This window comes from Perca fluviatilis, chromosome 13 (genome assembly GCF_010015445.1).
Source record: "Perca fluviatilis chromosome 13, GENO_Pfluv_1.0, whole genome shotgun sequence".
In the NCBI taxonomy this organism is placed as follows: domain Eukaryota; kingdom Metazoa; phylum Chordata; class Actinopteri; order Perciformes; family Percidae; genus Perca; species Perca fluviatilis.
Genome location: NC_053124.1, coordinates 18666832 through 18687960, shown reverse-complemented (window position 1 = coordinate 18687960; position 21129 = coordinate 18666832). Strand labels below are relative to the sequence as shown.

General features: G+C 40.7%; 2 protein-coding genes across 6 annotated transcripts in view; one reads left to right on the top strand and one right to left on the bottom strand.

Annotated features, from left to right (window-relative positions):
* Window positions 1-413: 413 nt before the first annotated feature.
* On the top strand, window positions 414-10042 carry gmpr (guanosine monophosphate reductase). Of its 2 annotated transcripts, XM_039820628.1 has the most exons (9): window positions 414-781; window positions 4109-4228; window positions 4646-4729; window positions 6271-6444; window positions 6533-6614; window positions 7282-7388; window positions 8245-8287; window positions 8397-8556; window positions 8748-10042. In XM_039820628.1, exons 1-9 carry the CDS (start codon window positions 509-511, stop codon window positions 8929-8931), a joined length of 1227 nt encoding a protein of 408 aa, XP_039676562.1. In that variant the 5' UTR covers window positions 414-508; the 3' UTR covers window positions 8932-10042. The 2 variants fall into 2 exon arrangements, with proteins under 2 accessions (XP_039676562.1, XP_039676563.1); XM_039820629.1 differs by lacking the exon at window positions 4646-4729.
* A 3556-nt stretch (window positions 10043-13598) lies between these two features.
* atxn1a (ataxin 1a) overlaps window positions 13599-21129 on the bottom strand; it is a 101603-nt gene continuing 94072 nt past the window's right edge. For all 4 annotated transcript variants that reach the window (XM_039821156.1, XM_039821158.1, XM_039821157.1 and 1 more), the window contains one exon: window positions 13599-20504. In XM_039821156.1, the coding sequence (XP_039677090.1) occupies window positions 19899-20504 (606 nt within the window). In that variant the 3' untranslated portion in view covers window positions 13599-19898. The remainder of the gene's footprint in view (window positions 20505-21129) is intronic.

Sequence of the window (21129 nt, the reverse complement as noted above, 5' to 3'; positions counted from 1 at the left end):
TAAAAGCACATGTACAAAGAAAAAAACAAAGCATTATGTTCCCTATTGCACACTATCCACCATGACTAATAAATTACTTTTCAATTTTTCTTCCTCTGCATCTCCACATCTCTCCCTCTGTCTGTCTCCCCCCCCCCCTCTCTGCTGGCTGTCTGCCAATACCATAGGGAGCAGCAATGCCTCAACTGGACAGTAGGTGTGCTCTTTAGCACTGCAGCACACAACCCACTGCAGTGCTGCTACCATGTAGTGTGTGTGTGTGTGTGTGTGTGTGTGTGTGTGTGTGTGTGTGTGTGTGTGTGTGTGTGTGTGTGTGTGTGTGTGTGTGTGTGTGTGTGTGTGTGTGTGTGTGTGTGAAGTGTGCCTGCCAGCTTGGCCACTGCTGCTCCTGCCACTCTGCTGAAGGAGAGGAGGGAGAGAGAGGATGCTGGAGGAGTGGAGGGAGAAAAAGAGCAAGGGGGATAGAGAGACAGAGAGAGGGTGAGAGAGTCCAGGCCCAAATAAAGCCATGTGGGCCGGGGCTGGGCTGGCCCCCTTTGCTATAAATAAGCTGGCCGCCTGGAGGTTCGGGTTTGGTAGTTGGGGCTTGGGACCAGCAGCCACCACTGCTGCTACAGCCTTTATCAGGAGAGTCTCCTCCGTATGCTCATCATCCTCATCAGCCTCATCCTGGTTATCATTCTGGGCAGCCAAGATGCCTCGTGTGGACTCAGACCTCAAGCTGGACTTTAAGGATGTCCTCTTCAGACCTAAGAGGAGCAGCCTGAAGAGTCGCTCAGAGGTTGGTGCCGCGAGTTAAGTTAGTTGTACTCAGATAATGTAATCCAAATATTAAAGCTACAATTCGATTAACTATCTGACCAGGATATTTCTCAGGAGCTGCGCAATCGGTTTACTGCTGCATTTAGGAAGTATACTTTTGCTTACGCCTCTATGGTGGGTGACGTGACGCAATAGAGATATGTTAATTATTTATGGGGGAGGATGTTGGGGAGTCATTTTAACCCTTTTTGCAGCACTCATATCATCATGAATAAGGATGAGAATTTGAAAACATGTATTTACAGAGCAGCAGCAGCAATTACATTAATTATCCCAATAACCCTGAGAGGATGTCTCACTAAAGCTCTCAAATAGTCACTGTAATTGTATACGTGTGCGTCTCTTTGTTGTCTTGTCTTGTGTAAGCCAGTAGGTGTACAATGTCGTTGTAGTTCGGTGAGCAAAAAAGCTACCTTGACTGAGCATGTAACAGCAGAGTGACCTTCTTAAAGGTGACAGAAAACAAGGCTAGCCTGCCTGTGCCAGACAGAGGCTAAACAACAACTGTCTACAAGCAGAGAAAACAACAGAAGAGAAACCGGATGAGAGACGGAGATAAAAAATAATAAAAAGATATGGATCAGAATGGACTTTATCATCAATTATTTTTTTATGTTGGTATAACAGTCAACAGTGTATCAAGCACCCACTGATTTGGCTCTCTGGGACAAAACAACCCTCTCCTAGTTGTTATTTACTCACAACTTCCTAAATTTATGTGTCACTCGATCAGGGAATGGTACCGACCCAAGATCACAATGCTGGTGGGGTGGCACTAGATCTGGGTTGGAAGGTGGAAGTGGGTAGGAGTTGGCTTCTGAGGGGTTGCAAGCAACATGAGACACAGGACACTTCTCAGAAAACCTGTTTAAAAATAGTACTGTGGGTTACAGCCAACAAGAGTACAGTATGCACCACAGAGGTATCAGGAAACATTATATTATATATATATATATATATATATATATATATATATATATATATATATAAATATATATATATATATATATACTGACTGATGTAGATAGCTCCACAGAGAATACCCAGAACTTGAGCATGCACTGATTGTATAAAAGCCAATTCTATATTTTGTCACAATGTCTCAACTCATTCTTAACAATTCATCAAATGCTCTTTACTACTAAATAATAAAGAACACTTCTAAAATAACATTATTTCAGATGACAAAAGTCTACACAAGATGACTTCATTGCAGCATGCTAATAAATGGTGGTGGTGCAATGGATGTGACACATGCCCATGGTGTGGGAGATCTGGGTTCAATTCCGACTGCAATACATCAGCCAACGTGTCCCTGAGCAAGACACTTAACCCCTAGTTGCTCCAGAGGACATCTCCTCTGATATAGCAATTGTATGTTGCTTTGGATCAAAGCGTTAGCTAAATGACATGTCATATAAGGTAATATACTGCAGCCAAATCTAATGGCCCATGCACCCTGAAAGCATTCATCTGACTGCTCATTTGAATTTTTTCTGCATTGAGCAGGAGCAGAAATCCACCAGACATCCACCAAGTTGTTTAGAGAGGGGAGGGTATATGTACATTATGGAAGATAAACTTCACTTATAACAAGAGACCAAGGTGGTTAGTAATCGAGCGCTGATGCACCACCACCAAGCAGAAACGTGTCCCTTCAATTCTGGACATCAAGTTTTTTTGCAAATGCTGGTGTGAATTTGCATTGCACCGTGGGAGTTTACAAAAACACCTGCCACACGCCAATACTGTAAATAAAAGATGACAGTTAATGTACTGTATTTAAATCCTTTTAATTGTATGACTGCAAATGCATCTGGTAGCTGCCTAGCCAGATGCTTTGAGATTCTTACCACATAACTTTTCTATATAAAAAATAATTCATTAGTGTATTTTACATCCAGGGAAATTTGTGACTTAACGCAAAAAGGTTACACAGATTTTATCAACAGTACAAATATATGGATATATCCAGAGTTAACAAAAATGGCATTTTTCCAGATCCTGAAATAGTGAGGCACTTGGATCCATGTGTCATACTTTGTCATGATTTAGTGGCAACTAAACTGGAAAATCCTGCTGACTCAGTGTGCTGTATTAAAAGAAGAGGCCTGTATTGATTTGGTGCACAACCGGGCGCTCCTCCCTTGTTATCCGTACTCCTTTCACCACTTTCCTCTTTCTCCCACCATTATGAGTTATAGCCTTATTTTTGCTGTGGCTCTGAAAATTATTCCACGTGAAGGTTATGGCACACTTTGTGCTGTTAGCCTATTTCCACAGCTGAAGTAGTTTTTGCATAATACATGCCTTGGCACTACTCAACAAAAGTGTTCAGCACTGTGAAACTGTTGGATTTAAGAAAAATGTAATGAGTTTAAAAGGCCTAAACTCGTTTCACTTTCCATTATAAAATTCTTTATAACAATCTATCTAACCTTCCACGTAGCAAATATGTGTTATAATAACTTAAAATATTAAGTCCTGGGCATGTTAATATGATATACTTTCTATAAATGACTTCTACAACAAGACTATTTAACTTTCTCTAAGCAGACACTGTGGCAAAAGGTGCCATTTACAAGATACAGTACTGGCGAATGCTAAAACGTAGCATGACAGTATCACAAGTAGAAAAGAGTCACAAAGTCATTACTGACTCAGTAATTTCCATAAGCACAATGTATCTTAAGTTTGCTAAACATAAGCCAGCATTAGCCACCATAAGCTAGTGTTCATACTAGGCCAAGTAGCAGCAAAACCCCTGAACATATTAAATTGAGCAAAGGTGCGATGTATTTCTTATACATTTAAATTTTATGAAAAGAAAAATGTGTTACTTCTTCTTTGTGACTGACTTTAAAGGAACATATGCATATGGGTAAACTCCACTCATACTGAGTAACTAACAGGTGATGTTAACTCATTGGAATAAGATGTATAGCAGAGCTTTTTGAAAGGAATCAAAGCTATGACTTGCATCATCAGTACAGATATGCTTACTGTAAAGGGAGCAGCTGGTGTGTCCCAATGGGCCCCGCTTGTTTCATGTAGCTTATCACGTTACAGCAGCACCAGCTAAGCTAACCACTGGATCTAAATGATTCAGTGCATCCCCATTAAGACTCAGAACATGAGCTGCTCCCATTTTCAAGAAAATCTGCAGTGTCAGCTTTAGAGAAAGAAATTATTCATCCGTCGCCTTGAACACTTCCCTAGTAGGCTATGACTAATATTCATGACACAAGTCTCCACAATTAGCCTACTCATGTCTCTTCCCCCTCAGGTGGACCTTCAGAGGACCTTCACATTCCGCAACTCCAAACAAACATACACTGGCATCCCCATCATCGCTGCCAACATGGACACCACAGGAACGTTTGAGATGGCACAGGTCCTCAGCAAAGTGAGTTAACTCTTAACTGAATGGATGGAAAATAAATAACCGCATCATTCCTCTTTGTGTGGGCCAGCCAAGAGCTCCATGCGTCATTCCCCTGAGATTTCAAGATAGAATAAGGAAACATAAAAAAGGATGGTGTGGGCAGCTTGTGGGATGCTGCGGTTTTCTTTACTAACAGCTAAATCAACAGGTCTGTAATTTTATGTAAAAAGTTATGAACTGCTTGTTTTACTGCTCAGCCTGACACAACTTTTTTTTTCTCTTGTATGCAAATAAAATGGTGAGTGCCATGATGAGTTATCACAAATACGGAGACAAAAATGGGAATGGGAATTTCTAGATTTGTTAAATTATTTCTGTATTCCCTCTCTTGTTGTCTCTCTCTCTCTCTCTCTCTCTCTCTCTCTCTCTCTCTCTTTGCACACTCTCTTCACAGCCATCCATAAACACTATTCTGTAGAGGACTGGAAGAATTTTGCTGCCAATCATCCAGAATGCTTAGAGGTAATATCACCAATGATGTTAGTTGCCCTAACATCAATTGTAATGAAAAGTCTTGAGAAGATTGTCTTAAAACATGTTCTAGGAGATGTGCAAGGGGTGATTGACCCTCTACAATTTGCATACAGGACAGAAAGGAGCACTGATGACGCCCTATTGTATATGCTCCATAATATTTATTGTCATCTTGATCAGCCCAAACGATATGCACGTGTGTTATTTATAGACTTCTCATCTGCATTTAATACCATTAGGCCTCACATTATGATGGAGAGGCTATTGCGGTTGGGAGTGCATATGATGTCATCAGATGGGTTGAGTCCTTTCTGACTGACCTAGTGCAGTGTGTCAGGGTAAATGAAGCTGTGTCTTCTCCCATTATTACAAACACGGGTCTCCACAAGGAAGTACAATCTCCCCAGTCTTATTTACCCCGTACACAAATGAATGCAGGAGCAACACACAGGAACATGTTACAATCAAATTTGCTGATGATACAGCGATCATAGGTTTGATACGGGACAACGATGAAACCAACTATCAGGCTTGGGTAGATCAGTTTATAGAATGGTGCAGGTCCAGTTGTCTTCTGCTAAACACAAACAAAACTAAAGAAATGATATTTGACTTTAGAAGTGGGGGCTCGACCCACCAGAAGATGACTATAGAGGCACAAGGGATTGAAGTGGTAGAGGAGTATAAAAACTTAGGAACAATAATAGATGCTAAGCTATCATGGAACACCAACACTGATGCCGTCTATAAAAAGGGTCTGCAGCGATTGTATTTTATGCGGAAGCTGAGACAGTTTAGAGTGGAAAAAGACATGATGGTCCTTTTCTATCGCTCTTATGTTGAGAGTATTTTGACTTTCTGCTCCATTGCCTGGTATTTGTCTTGGTCAGTGACAAATAAAAGTAAATTACACCGGATAGTTAGTATGGCCAGCAAGATTGCTGGACTTCAGTTAAGTTCTTTGACCACAATTTGCGAATCTAGGGTAGTGAGGAAAGGACAAGCTATTTGCGGTGATGGGCTACATCCCCTATTTCAGGCGTATGAGGTGCTGCCATCAGGCAGAAGATATAGGGTGCCGTCCTTACAAACCAACCGGGCTCCCAAATCATTCATTCCTACCAGCATTACACTACTAAATAAATTAGGGAAAATAACTTAACAACAATACTGCATGTTGGTATAATGTTAAAACGCCACTGATGATGATGCACCTTACTGTTGATAGCCCATTGGCGCTAATGACATTGCACTTTGCTATTCTTGTATGTATGATGTGCAGATATTTGGGATTGTGTATTGGGGTTGTGTGGTGAGGAGGGAGGGGTTGGTGGTTTTGTTGTTGTCTGTTGTTTATGGTCTGTTGTCTGTCTTTTTGATGAGCTGTATGGTGCAAGATGAATTTCCGAAAGGATCAATAAATGTCTATCTATCTACCAATGTTGGGCCTTTTAAAAATGTTGTTCTTTATTAGCAACAGGAATATAGTTACACACATATGCATAAGCGATTGTGGCTTTTCTCCTCAGCATGTAGCTGCTAGCTCAGGCAGTGGCGTTGCAGATCTTGAGAAGCTGTGTGCCATCTTGGAAGCTGTCCCCGCCCTCAAGTACATCTGTCTGGATGTGGCCAACGGCTACTCTGAGTACTTTGTGGAGTTTGTCAAGACGGTCAGAGAAAAGTTTCCCAAACACACCATCATGGTAAGAGAGATGGTTCGCCACCTTGGCTGGCAGTTATGGGACAAACTGTAAGATTGTGTCTTGTGGATAATGCTGTCTGGCTTCGCAGGCTGGCAACGTGGTAACAGGGGAGATGGTGGAAGAGCTCATCCTCTCCGGGGCTGACATCATCAAAGTGGGCATCGGGCCAGGTGGGTGGGTATGACTGTTTCTGTAAACAGTCTGAGGAGTGTGCTCTCCCTAAATCAACACAAAACTGTACGGACCTCACATATACAATACAAGTGAGACAAGTAGACACACACACACACACACACACACACACACACACACACACACACACACACACACACACACACACACACACACACACACACACACACACACACACACACACACACACACACACACACACACACACGTGTTGACTTGTAGTAGTTAGTACTAGTCTCATAAAGTGTCTCTTACTGTACAATGCTTGTTTTGAGTTACAACTCATAGGTTGTTGTTAATAGAGTAAAACATGGTTTTATTACCAGTAGACTCGTCTTGGTTAATGCAACAGAACGTTTTTTTGCAAAACATTATAAAAACAAAACTTTAACGAGAAGAAAGAGCTTTATTGTCACTTATTTTATTTTATTAAGTTTGCTAAATCTCCTCAGGGCCTGGCATTTAGATGCCTATATTAAATAGCTTGTTCCACATGAAGTAGACAGTCTCTTAGATCATTTGTCTCCAGCTTGTAGAAACCTGAACTGAACCTGAACTGACAGCACCAGATCTGAAAGACAACAGGTTAGGGAAGGTTACATAAATAACCTCTCTAATGTGTGCATTGTGAACTGTGTGTTGCAGGGTCTGTATGCACAACTAGGATCAAGACAGGAGTGGGCTACCCACAGCTCAGTGCTGTAATAGAGTGTGCAGACTCAGCCCATGGACTCAAAGGACACATTATCTCTGTAAGTCCCACATCATGGTACAAACAAATAATGGGGCAGCCAGAGTTACCGAAGTTTACAGTATACTGTACTTCTTATACTGCTGGTGGGCAGTAGTTCCTCTCTCAGTTGCTCTCGGTGTAGAATGGAAGCCACTCTGGGTTTGGTGGGCATCAATCCAACAAAAATGTAATTAACTAAGGTCAAGAAAGGCAAAAGGCCATTGTCCAAATGCATTGGACATAGCAGCAAAATATGCTTCAGATATAGATTTTGAAATAAAAATGACAGTTTGCATTTAGTTATCTGCACTTCAAACAGAACATGCTTTTTTATTGTAAAGCTATTGAGTTGTCTGCATAGGATAGGGTCATGACAAACATTATTACTAATGTTGACAATAATAATAATAATAATAATAATAATAATAATAATAATAATAATAATAATAATAATAATAATAATAATAAGTTGCAGCCACTAGAGGGCATCCTCTGTCTTGACAAACATTATCTAAAGACCCTTACCTAATTCGTGGTGTAGATCAACATGATAGCCTGAGCATGACGTTATGGGTTAGGGTTAAAAAAAAAGAAAAGAAAAAAAAAAAGAGGTTTATTTGCTGAATCATACTGACAAAAGGCATTTTTCTTTTATTAATTTACTATAAGTCCATAATAATTAATAATAATAATAATAATAATGCTGTTGCATAAACACCGTAATAGTTTCTAATGTTAATAACAAAACTGGGTTGCAGCCACTAAAGGGCATCCTCTGTTTTCCAAGGCTGGTAGAATAATAAGAAAAACTGAGGCATGTCATTCAGTGTGAAGCTATATGACTGACAAGTACACTGTACGTGTTCTCTGTTCAGGATGGTGGCTGCAGTTGCCCAGGAGATGTAGCTAAGGCCTTTGGTAAGTATTTAACCCACAATTGTTCTTTGACTCACATATTGTGATTGTGATTATGTGCTGCACTGTTCTACAAATCTATCTACATGACTTCTCTGCCTTCGCTCCCCAGGTGCAGGGGCTGACTTTGTAATGATGGGAGGAATGCTTGCAGGCCACGACCAGTGCACCGGAGAGGTCATTGAGAAGAATGGCAAGAAATACAAACTCTTCTATGGCATGAGCTCCGACACCGCCATGAAGAGATACGTGGGTGGAGTTGCTGAGTACAGGTGAGAGACTGATATGAATTTGGTTTCATCAGTCAATCAATGTGCTTCTAATGGTTCCTATTCTCCTTGATATATCCTTAGGTAAGTATTCAGTTCAATAACTCAGATGTCTGTGATTTTCAAAAACTGTTTCTGTTTTAATTAATAAATATCCTTATTCTTACTTTCTCCTCTCTCTGCTCTGCTCCCAGGGCGTCTGAGGGGAGGACAGTGGAGGTTCCCTATAGAGGAGATGTGGAGAACACTATCCGAGACGTGTTGGGGGGCCTTCGCTCCACCTGCACCTATGTGGGCGCCGCCAAGCTCAAAGAGCTGAGCAGGAGAACCACCTTCATTCGTGTCACACAACAGTCCAGCCAAATGTTCACTTCGTAGGATGTACACTTGTCCGCACACACAGATTGCATAATATACATTGTACATGTATTATGCAGTTTAAACGTGCAATAGTAGGACAGTGGTTTAACGCGTACAAAAGAACAACGCACAGCCACACCCACACTTCTACGTGATCACCCAACCTGTTTTTCTCAGGATATCTGCTGTCAGAAAGCTGTTTCCTGCAGATTGTGATTTAAAAAAAAAAAAAAAAAAAAAGAAATCACAGTTTGACTTGAATTGTCCTAGAAGAATCACAGCGCTCTAATAGCAAGTGCGTTTACATACTAAGAGACACCATAACATGCTATTGAATGTAACAGATTTCATTTCAACAGGCGTGAGAGAGCAAGAACATTGAGGCATGTGCACTTCAGATCTAATATTTCGAAATACTCTTTTAATTTGTGTATATGTAGCAGTTGGGGTATTTCTAGATTAACATCATATTGTGAATAAACAAGAATGTGAGCTATGTGAAACACACTTAGCAGGAGGAGGCTGATAATTGTGCTAAGGTAATTTTGGGAAACTATTCTGCTCAAATGTATGTTTGAATGAATATGCAAATCAATATGCAAGATCCAGAGATGTCATCCTTTAACTGACACTGGATAAATCGTGTTGCAATAAATTGCATGCAGGACCCTCTGCTAATTTAGAAATGGTGTTGATCATCCTGTGAATTTTATTCACTGTCTTGATGACAGACAACGTGATATTGTACCTCTCCTTATTGTCTGTGTGCATGTATTTTGGGTGTCAGGAACACTGAGCCAGCTGATCATGATGACATCTGGATTTATGTATCCCAAACATTTGACAGATTTGATTTACCCCGCTGTCTCTGCATGTAAAACGGTCACGTTTAAGTCATTGATTCCACTGTGCCTGACATTTTAAATCAAGGGCGTCTTGTGGCTTCTACTGCATTGAAGCTCTTGTACTTTAAGCAAGGAACTTCAGGGAAAAGTCATGTAAAGAGACAACACAACTAAACACTATTAAATGAAAATTCTAAAACGCATACTGGAACAGCAGCAGTTTCACTGTTAGTGCAAAAGAAGATAGAAAATTGTGCAAATAAACCAAAATGATTAGAGAATGACCAGTGTGATTTTTTTTTTTCTGGACAAGAAACTGCACATTTGTTTGGTTAAGAGGTTTTTCTATTAAAACATCAGGATGTTGGGACAACACAAGACAAGGTCTCTATCTATATATCTAATACAACTAATTTGGAGTTAAGACCATTCCTTTCCCATATGTTTTTCGTTTTAATATTTGCTTTCAGGGATGGAACGAGTCCTAGAATAATATACTCAAGTAAATGTACTGTTACTGTAAAGACATTTTTGAGTAAAAGTAATTGTGTAAAAATGTACTTGGATAAAAAGATAAGAGTAGACCTACTGCGTTACATTTTTAAGAGGGTATCAACGTATATACTAATGGAACAACATTACGGCACCAATATCCAAACCAACTATAAATTCCATTTCTATAGAAGGCACTTGCAGCCTATACATACAACTAATTATAAATTATAACCAACCCTCTTCCTTTGTCTTACTGGTAATCAGAAAAAAGGAGAAAACTCAAGAGATGCAGGACACAAGACACAAGGGGCTGCAGCCACAATCACACGTACATAAGCAAAGGAGAGCATGCACAGTTTTTACGTATTGCGTAGGGCACACACACAAGCTCTAAATTACTAGGCAACTCTGGACAGTGAGTTACAACAATACATGGGCTTGTTATTGTACTCACCTGTACATCATTGTGTTAGTCTTGTGCACTGCAAAGTCCTCCACAATCTGCTCCAGGTTCAACTTCTCAAAGCATCATATAACTAGTCCACTTAGAGTCTTTGTTCCAGCGTGACCAGTCCACTCAGAATCTCTGTTTAGGCTCCTCAAAAGTTTTCAGCAGAAAGAGTATCTGCAGTCACAACTGTGACCGGCATTGTTGTCAAAAACAGCAGTAAGGCCTCACACACCTCCTCACTGAAGGTGAAAGCACCTCAGTGAACACAGAGGGCAGGCTGGAGGATTCACCATGAGCATTTTAGCATTAAGCATGTTAGGCAGACACAGGCTGCACCTGTTGGGTGGGTGTTTGATTTGGGTCACTGAGGGTGCTTGCCAGGTGGTGCATTAAATCAGTGATTAATTACCAGCCGTGACAGCAACTCTAGTAATGTTTTCGGCTTGTGTGTGTGTGTGTGTGTGTGTGTGTGTGTCATCATGGCAACATGTACACCTACTGTAGCGGGAACAAACACAGAGGCGGTTTGGAGTACTCTGCCAGGTGTTTATATGCCTGTCTGTCTGTCAATGTCACCGCGATAGCATTGCAAGATGCAGTCACGAAACTTTACAGGTGTGTAGTTGAGATAAAAATGAAAGCAGTTCAAAGATGGGTGTGGTCCAAGTGAGGGTGCCGAAAGAAGGTAGGGGTGTCACCTCACTGCACATGCAGCTCTGCTCTCTGCTCTCCGCCCTTTCACACTCAAAACACTTAAAATAAAAGTACTGAAATAAAAGTAAAATGACTTTGATACAGTAACAAGAGTATGTTGTTTGTTACTTCCACCCCTGTGTTCATTCTCAACTAAAGCAGACATGTTTGATAACACTTTATAAGGGTAGAACTCATATATTTAAGTAATTCTTAATGCAACTGAATAAACTGGATTCCAATTACATGAAAGTTTATTTTTGACCATGCATTTGCTCAGTCTCTCTGAAAGCAGAACAGTACATGTTCTCATAGAAATATGAAGCTTTTTTTATTTTAATTAAAGTGGTCGATGGTATTTTTGCCACATTTACAACCTAGGGAGTGGATCATGAGTTGTTGGTTTGTTTTTTTAAATTATATTTGTGTCGAAAGAAGTGGAGTGTAGCACGGTAGAGAAAGATGCACTAAAACTACAACCTAGCAGGTGCCAATTGACAAATTAAACTAACTGACTACAGAGTGTAAAAAAGACACATGAAGAGTTCAACAGTACTTCACACAAGGTCACCATTACTTACCTGACTTGTGCCACCCCCCCCAAGTAAAGTCATGTCATGTGTCATGTGATACTCATTTGTAAATGAAAATGATGTTTTGCCTTGTTTTGTTTTTTACAATGGCTTTGGTACAGTAAAGTGTAATCTCCATTTCCTCTGCTTTTATTTGTGGAAAGTAAAGTCAAACAGTTAAACACAACCGGAACAGGAAAATTATCTGAAGTGCAACAAAAAACTCCTGTGAGCTAACTAACCAATGTCTTAAAGTGCTCATATTATGCTAATTTTCAGGTTCATAATTGTATTTAGAGGTTGTACCAGAATAGGTTTATGTGGTTTAATTTTCAGAAAACACCATATATTTCTTGTACTGCACATTGCTGCAGCTCCTCTTTTCACCCTGTGTGTTGAGCTCTCTGTTTTAGCCATAGACATTATATAATGGACAAACAGATCCTGTTGCTCTGGACGGAGACCAGTGAAGGATATTAGAAGCACTTTTCCGGTGATGGCTGATGTTACTGCGCAGCCACCTGCGTGAGCAACCTGTCTGAAAGTTGTAAGTCTTCTGGTAGCTTTGCCAAGAGAAATCTCAATCATACATTGACTGAGAGCGTAGGTATATGTAAGGAGATAACATGGGCACAGGCTAATTATTGCTAACAAAAATGCTAGTTAACATTAGTAATTAAACTTAAACAGCTAATGTAAGTCAAAACTGCCTGCAAGCTTCTCCTGTACTATACGGTAATTCCTCTACTGTGCGACAGTAAGTCGTGTGGTTATGACACAATCGTTAGCCTATTTTTATAAAAACATCTGCTACGGAGCCATAACGTGAGATACAAGGTAATGGAGCCTTTTATACATTGTTGTGTTTCTTTAGAAATAAACAATGGACAAAGTCTTTAAATGCTTCAGATGTAAAGTTATTCACTGTCAAAGTGACGTCAAAATGAATGGCAGTCAATGGAATGCTAACGGGAGGTGATCGTTTGGTAGCATCAAAATGGCGCCATAGGTTTGAGTTCTGAAGTGAAGCCTACGCCCTTGGTTTTAGCTACAGAGTGAGACATCTTACTTCTGTGCCATCTTTGTTGGGAGTCCCAAATGCGCATTAAGTACTGCTAGCTAGTCAGTTGCAGAATATGAGGGCGTTCCACACTAGCAGCTAGGCGAGCATTATAACGTGTGTTACAAAGTGAAGCACGTTCGTCTGAAGTAAAGGCTGGACTACAATAGAGCTGTTTGGAGCAGTTTGTGAACAGTGTTTTCTGTTCGAGATGGTAGCCTAAGTCCCTTTGGGGTAGACTTTGGGCTTTTTCACTTTGTAAACCTATAACGCGCACAAAAAAGATATATAACACAATAAAGGAAAGGGAAAAAGCCAAAAAGCATAATATGAGCACTTTAATCATTACAGATAGTGGGGATGTCATGCAGCCCATTCTACACTAGAGGGGGTTATTTTCTGCTTAATTCAGCACTGTGCCAAACCAATGAAAAAAATACATCATAGCTAATGAGAGATAAGGTTTTAAATGCAGTTTTTGTGTTTCCATATCAAATTGTGGTCTTTTGTGAGGGCATATCGTGTGTGTGTGTTAGTGTTGGTATTGAAATAAAGACACAAATTGCCCATTTATTCCAGATATGTCAAGGTTTCATTTTCTTTTTCAAAGAGGTGCATTTGTACAGATGTCAAATACATACACCGACAGGGTTTCTCCATTGCTATAGAGTAAACGGGTGGTGAGACACAGGGACTTGGTGAGTACAATATAGTACAAACAAGTTGGCTGGGAACTGCTGCGCCCCCCCCCGCAGGACAGACTGTCTGAGCAGGTCTGTGCTGATGTCCAGTTCTCTGCTACCGTCTGATGGGCCAAAACGTTTCAGTTCAGTACTTGGTGTCCTAGGTTAGCAGAGAAACATCTAGACAGACGGGTTGCTAGCCTCAGGGCTGAGTGTTCAGAACAGGGGGGAGGAATCAACTGAGCCACAGCTGACGGATAAGCTCCACCCCCCTCCGTGGCAGTGGGCAAGGTCAGAGGTCACAAAGCATACAGCCTGTCCCCTGCTGAAGTGTTTGTCCCCTTGCACAGAGACTCACAACAAAGACGTTCAGTACACTGAAGAGTAATCCAAGCCATCTCCAGCATAATACACATAATATCATAATAATAATTCATAGTTAATTGTCAATAATGACAGTTGTTAATCATATCAAATTATATGTAATACATTTACATATCTTATAACCCATATGAAACAGCCCACTGTGTAAATTGATTGGGGTGAAACTAAACTGTTAAGTGGGCCTCTACATGTTTTTTTTTGTTTTTTTTTCTGCCTGAGTTGTTTATCCAGCGCTAAGGACATTGACGAGACGTCATACAAAAAAAAGATTGAAAAAAAGGAATCCTGATCGAATTCTGTTCACTTTTAAAACACAACAAAGTGCCAAAAACATCCTTTTTGCAAAATAAAAGTACAAACATCAAGAAACAAAGAGCACTCATGCCTTTTTTTCTGATTGAAAAGTCAAAGCTCACACACCAACATTCATTTTATTTGTAAAATTGTGCAAGAAGCCAATTAAAAAAAAAAGACATAAGCAGTGTTCCTCCAGTGAGGAAGCTTGTCATTAAAACTCAACAATGACACATTCTCTACAGAGTTTTAAGTCCCCTGACATTATATTGAGTGCTACAAGGAGACCAAAAACACAGAAAAAGCTCCTGCACCAAAGATAATGCAAACAATGCAAAGGTTTGTACGCACCGTCTTCACACCGCACGACCGAATCGAGCTGTGCCGAACTCCTTACAAACACGTCTGCCAAATTAGATCTCAAAATGTGAAGAAAACAAAACCTAGTTAACGGCACAGCCTGGTTGGTGTAGGGTGGAAAAGATTTCAAACAAACCTGAGCACAACAAAAGAAGGGATGCATTCCATGAGAAAAGGTTTTCCTAGTAGAAAAGAACCAAGGAACTACCTAACACCTCGGCCCGTTGGACCCAAGAACGCGCCGGGCGCCAAGCGAGATGGAGCACAGACAGATAAACACAAGGTTACGGCATGGTGATGTGCAAAAACTTAAACTTAGCCATCTCTCTTTTTCATCCTTATTCACCCCTCTTTTTCCATTCTCATTCTCTCTGTCCATTTTGAATGAATGTTACCCCTAGGGTAGGTGTCGGTCTGAGACAGAGGGGTTAGACCAAGCCCATCCTAGGATTAGAAAGTGCTGAAACATTATCAAGTCTTTTACATCTACTTACATGTGCATCTCTGTTGGTTGGTTGTTGTTGTTTTTTTTTTCTTTTTTTTCTCTTTTTTTTATTTACAAAAAGTGGTCCCCACTAAGCAATGAGGTTTATTTTTTTTCTGTGGGTCTCACCATGAACCATTGAGGGTCAGGGTTTATGATCTCACAGACAATTACAGGAGAAAACACTCCGTTACACACACACACACACACACACACACACACACACACACGCATGGACGTGCGCACACACACACACACACACACACACATACACACACACACAAATTTAGGAAGGCCGCAAGGACAAAAGGGAAAGAGAGATATGGATAAACTCTCCATTGGGTTTGTTTTTCTTCACAAACATCCTGACTCTTGTTTTACAGATGTGACACACCATTAACAAGGACGAGACACTGGAGTAGGACTAGGACTAGCTACATACAATTGGCACAGCAAATGGGGGGGGGTACTGAGGGGAACAACATGTAAGTATTGCACATTGTGGTACATTTCAAGTGGATTAAAAAGGTTAAATTTGCGATTATCTTAACAAAAGTAAAACTACACCAAACCTTCAAAAAAATTTTGAAACCTTGCTGTGATGTGCCATTCCCTCTCCTGCATTCAGAATGCGTCTACATTTCAGATTGCTTTCTTTCATAGTCTATTATTAGGCATGCATTTCCCACTTAAGTATTAACACAAGGACTTTTATAAGCTTGTAGTGAAAAGGAGACCGAATATCAAAAGATGATGTTAGGAGGGGAACAGGCAGCCCAGGCCAGCCCTGCTATGTCCCGGCCAGGCAACACTGAAAGGTAGCTAACGGTTGTTGAGGGTTAATCGATTGCTTTGCCTCTGGAGGAGGTGTGAGGCTGGCTGGCTATGATTGGGTACCTGAAACAAAGTTAACGAGGTCACTACGGGAGTCGTGGCAACAAGGCAAACCTGGGCAGAGTCAAAACGTCGTGACAACGGAGTTCTTGACTCTGACCAGCTGGGACAGCAGAGGTTTCAGGGGTCAGTAACTGCATATGTGAGACAACTCCCTGAAAAACTAGCAACTGGTGTTGCAACTGCAATTTCTTAAGATTTAAGTGTACTTTATGTTAAGGGGAATAGTGCTAACTGAAATAAGTTGTGTTCAGGTATATTAGCTTCTAAAAGCATTTTCCAGTATATGGCAAGATTGGTTTCCCTCTATTGGAGGAAAAGAGGGATTGTTTTGGTTGCAATGCGAGGCGATTACTATTAAATGTTTATTGCAGAGAATTTGAGTGGATTGACTGTGTGCATGTGTGTGTGTGTTTGTGTGTGTGTGTGTTCCACTCATACACAAGGAGAGTGCCTGAATATTGCCGTACTATTGCTTTCTAAAGTAACCAAAGCAACATCAGTATCACTTGGCTTTGGCTAAAAATCTTTTCACCTGACTGAGAGCAAATGTTTTGATGGACTGAGTGGCTGACAGGTTTGTTTCAATGTTGCTGTTCTACTTTTTCATTTGTTGGGAAGGGAGTTGGACAAAAACAAAAAAATTTACAGTATGTGTGTATGACAAACACAGCCACACACAGATTGCAAAACACACACACACAGACATGCACACACTACTATTTCTACTAGTCATGATGATGATGTTTCAATAGGAAAATGAAGAAATGAAAATGTACTGTGGTGGTGTTGATGTGAGAAACCCTGTTTTATTATAAAAAAATAAAGCATTTTTAAATCTCATATGCGGTCTAATCATTCATTCACCATCCATCTGCCCATTTACTCAACCATTCGTCATCCATCTGAGCACACATCCTTCCTGCCATCACCATGGTAAACTCCTGCGACCTGAAACAGCATTGCCCCACACAGTTGAAACAGAAAATACGACTGATCCACTATTTTTTGGAGACAATGTCAACTAAAAACGTATAACAACACCTAAATAAAGAGGCCGAGTAGACAGCTCAACAGATATGCCTGCAGGAACCCACATCTTCTCTCCCTCCTTAACACTTATTGTGCCAGCAGCAACCTGTACATGCTGATCTAACTACTGCGCATGATCATACTTCATTGTTACATGCAGTAATGAGAGAAACATCTGCACATTGAATGGCAGCATACAATCAGAACATAATAAAACACAGACCACATGCGTCTACCATCAGTGATAGATTTAAAAACAACTACAATTACACTGATGTTAGAGCAGAAAAAAAAGAAAGAAAATAAAGACCAGTTGCTTGCAAAGCTCTAAATCTTGGGTCAACCAAGCAGGCACATCTGTTGAGATAACTGCTGCATCTTAGCTAAATAAGGTTTCAGCTGGCTGAACGCACAGGCCGTGTTCAAAACTGAACCCTAGTCCCTACACCCTGGTTTCAACACTACAAATGGCATATCTTTAACTAAAGTCAGTAAATTCAGTAGGCAGGCACATGTTAAAATTCTGTTTTACAGCTACGGTTATGTTTGTAAAAACTCAAAATGTAATTTGACCTTAACTGCTTTGTTGTTAAAACTTTTCCTCTACAATGTGACAAGTGCCTGTTGAGGACCAAAAACCCTGGGCTCGTCCAGTGTGTCACGTGGTCTAGGGCTCGTTTCAGGACAGGGCGGTTCAAAATCATGTCTCCACCCTTCTCCCTCCTCCTGATGTGCAAATTGCAAGATTCTATTAAGTACGACTCTAAGTAGAAACACTGGACATTTAGCATTGTCTATATATCAAGTGAGTATATCCTTTTCCTATACACAGTATACATACACTCGTGCACAAACTCACACACGTACACAAACACACCACAGAGCACTCTCTGCAACTGTACTGTTAGCAGTGTGCATCAACCCAATGTCAGTCAACTAGTGTCTTTGCAGTAGGAACAACATGCACCACAAAGTGTCCGCATTCATCTAAATACAGTACATATTATAGGTCATTGAGTTTCAGGGATGGTCTGTACTGTTTTGTGTTTGTGTAAGCATGTGTGTGTGTATGGACAGACACAGACCAGCATCATGCACCCTCTAGCACACACATTACAAATACATGACACCCTTCAAAATTCTGTGGCGCGAGCTTCTAATCGATGCTCTCAGTCTAGTACAGAACATCATTGTGATATTTCAAAAGCCTGTTTCTTGTTAATCCTTATGCCAGATCCCAAACTTTTCACAACACATTCCAATACTTTCCTCTAACTTTTAGCATGGCAGGCTGGCTGTACAAGCACACGTGCTGAAAACCATCATATTTCTAATTCCTTTTGTCACCATAAATGTTTCTCTAACCATCTACTAACTGGATTTCTTTTCCTCCAATACCTGTCACAATCATCCCTTTCTTTGTGATCCCATGGCACGTCCGCTACCACATTTCCAAAACCACCACTTCACTTTTCCAAAAGCTTCACCTTTCAAAAGTGCTGTTGCTACTTTCTACCCTTGTCTTAAAAAAAAAAATAAAAAAATCTAAAAACATACAGTACTGCGTAAATAAAGAGACAACTAAAGTTTCTCGGCTGTATGGTGAGTGTGACAGGTGTGTTAAGTGCTTTGAAACATCCTGACCCTCTCAGAACTGACATGCAGATTCTCTCGGTTTCTCTCACACAGCCTTTTTCCATTAAAAAATATATATAAAGTAATTATCAAAACACAATGAGGATTGTATGCAGTCTTCCTCTGAACATTTTCTTAAAGTTTAAGTTCGCCAACCCAGTGTGTTTGCACTTGAATATGTGTTAGGATAGGGTATCTCACATTTATACATTAACATTGACCCACCTAGGTTCAATCTAGGACTGAATGACCCCTGATTAAGGTTTTTGACAATCATTGAAAACAACTATCTGGTGAGATAGAAGATGAGGGGTTAATGACAAAAAAAAAAGTAAAATGAAAATGATCAAGATGAAAGTAAAGAATCCACTATCATCCAACTGAACAGAGTAAGTGTTGTTACCTCCCTTTTGCGTGGCACACTGGCACCACCTGATGACATCACTGGTCAGGTCTGGCACACCCCGATGACACTTAGAATAACACATAGAACGTTTATTCGAAAATGAAAAATGTCATGGTTTATCCACAGATTTGTCACGCTCAGGATCAGCGGACATTGTACCACTCCTGTGGCCCAGTGTAAAACCACAGAGATGGTGGGAGAGAGTTTTTTTTTTTGTCCAGGCTGCCTCAGCGGCAGTGCAAAGGCAGTGAAATCCCTGTCAAGAGGCAAACTGTCAGCTAATTTAATTTGAAATTTACATAATGTGTAATGTGTAGCCAGCCAAGAAGAGCCATCAAGCATTGCTCCTGTGTGCCACACAGCCACCAATAAGCATTTAGCACGCCTCACAAATCCCTCACCATAAGTCATCTCATGAAAACCACCAAAACGGCACTGATTGCTTGTGTGATATCAAATCCATCTATGAAAAAATGTGTTCTTGACTACATGGACTTAATGTAAGGTGATACCATGTAGGGTAAATTTACCTCTACAGTACAGTATTTAAGATAGAAAAATAAAAACGGAAAACAAAACTTTAAAACCAAGACAAATGAAACATTAATGTGGGCGTTCATGTTTTTCTTGCAGAATCCTTCTTTTTTTTCTTCTTTTTTTTCAAATCCCAATGGTTATTGAACATTCCTGCTAGCCTTCACTTGCCAATACTTGACCTTCCCTCGATGCTGACTTTCACCTCATGAGAGATGAAGGAAGGTTTGGGCAGGGTCAAGGGCGGCTCCTCCTCGGATCTTTCTACTTTTCGTCCTTCAGGAGCAGACCATCTCCGCTTCCTTCGTCCTGATGGCTTAGTGACGCCAGCTTCAGCGCTGTTGGCAACCTGACCTTTAGAAACTGACCCTCTTCCCCCAAACACGAGATCCCCGTTTTCCACATTGGTGCCTCCTCCACTTCTATTCCCAGTTCCACCCCTCCCTCGATAGCTGATACCATTCTCCCGCTCATTGTGCCTGGAGCCTCCTCCACTGCAGCTTTGGGGAGTGTCTGGGACAGCTCTGGGGGGTTTCAGGTGCCCGTAGCTGGACGCTGGGACAGAGGCAGGGGTGGCCAACTCCAGGGGCTGAGTCTTCTTTAGGGATCCGTTCCTCAGGTTCTTGAGGGTGAGTGAAATACACACATCGCCCACAGAGAGCTTGGAGCAAGGCAGCTCCAGAAGCTGGGTGGTCCGGTCTGGGCAGCATGAAGACCAGCCCTGGCCAAAGACGAAGAAGGGGTACTCCACCAAGACTTCCACACTCACCTGGAGGAGAAGGAAGGGTGGAAAGACACAGACATACTGAAGACAGACACTTTTTATACAAATCATTGTCTGTGCTTTAAAGACCCTAAAACTTTGTTTCAAATCCATAATATTTCCCCCTAACACTAAACAGTAGACTAAATAAGCAACAGTCAATTTTAAATTTAGGAAACACTCAAAAACTCTCATTGGGACTGTGTGGGTGCGGTTTGATCAGATAGAATCACATTTCATTTTACAAACAGGGACAGAGAGATGGTTGCTTGATGAAAACTACAAGGACTTTAGTTTTGTGTAAATGTAGCTGAATGAAAGAACTATTGGGACATGCTGTCCTTAAACTCAGCAAGACGATTATGTAATAAATCTGATTGGTTTGTTAGAGGCACACCTGGATAATGTTAACATAGCAATAGAAAAGAAATTTTCACTTGGAAAGAATGTCTCGGTGACCAAAGGGGCAACCTATTTGAAGATAAAATGAACCCAAAATGAAGACTTGTGGTCCATTACACAAATCCAGTGAAGAGGAAAAAACATATTTATGTTCTGTCTGAGTTCTGGATTAAATTCTTTAACACTAATTGGGGTCTGCATTATCATTTGTATGACAGAATGAGGAGAT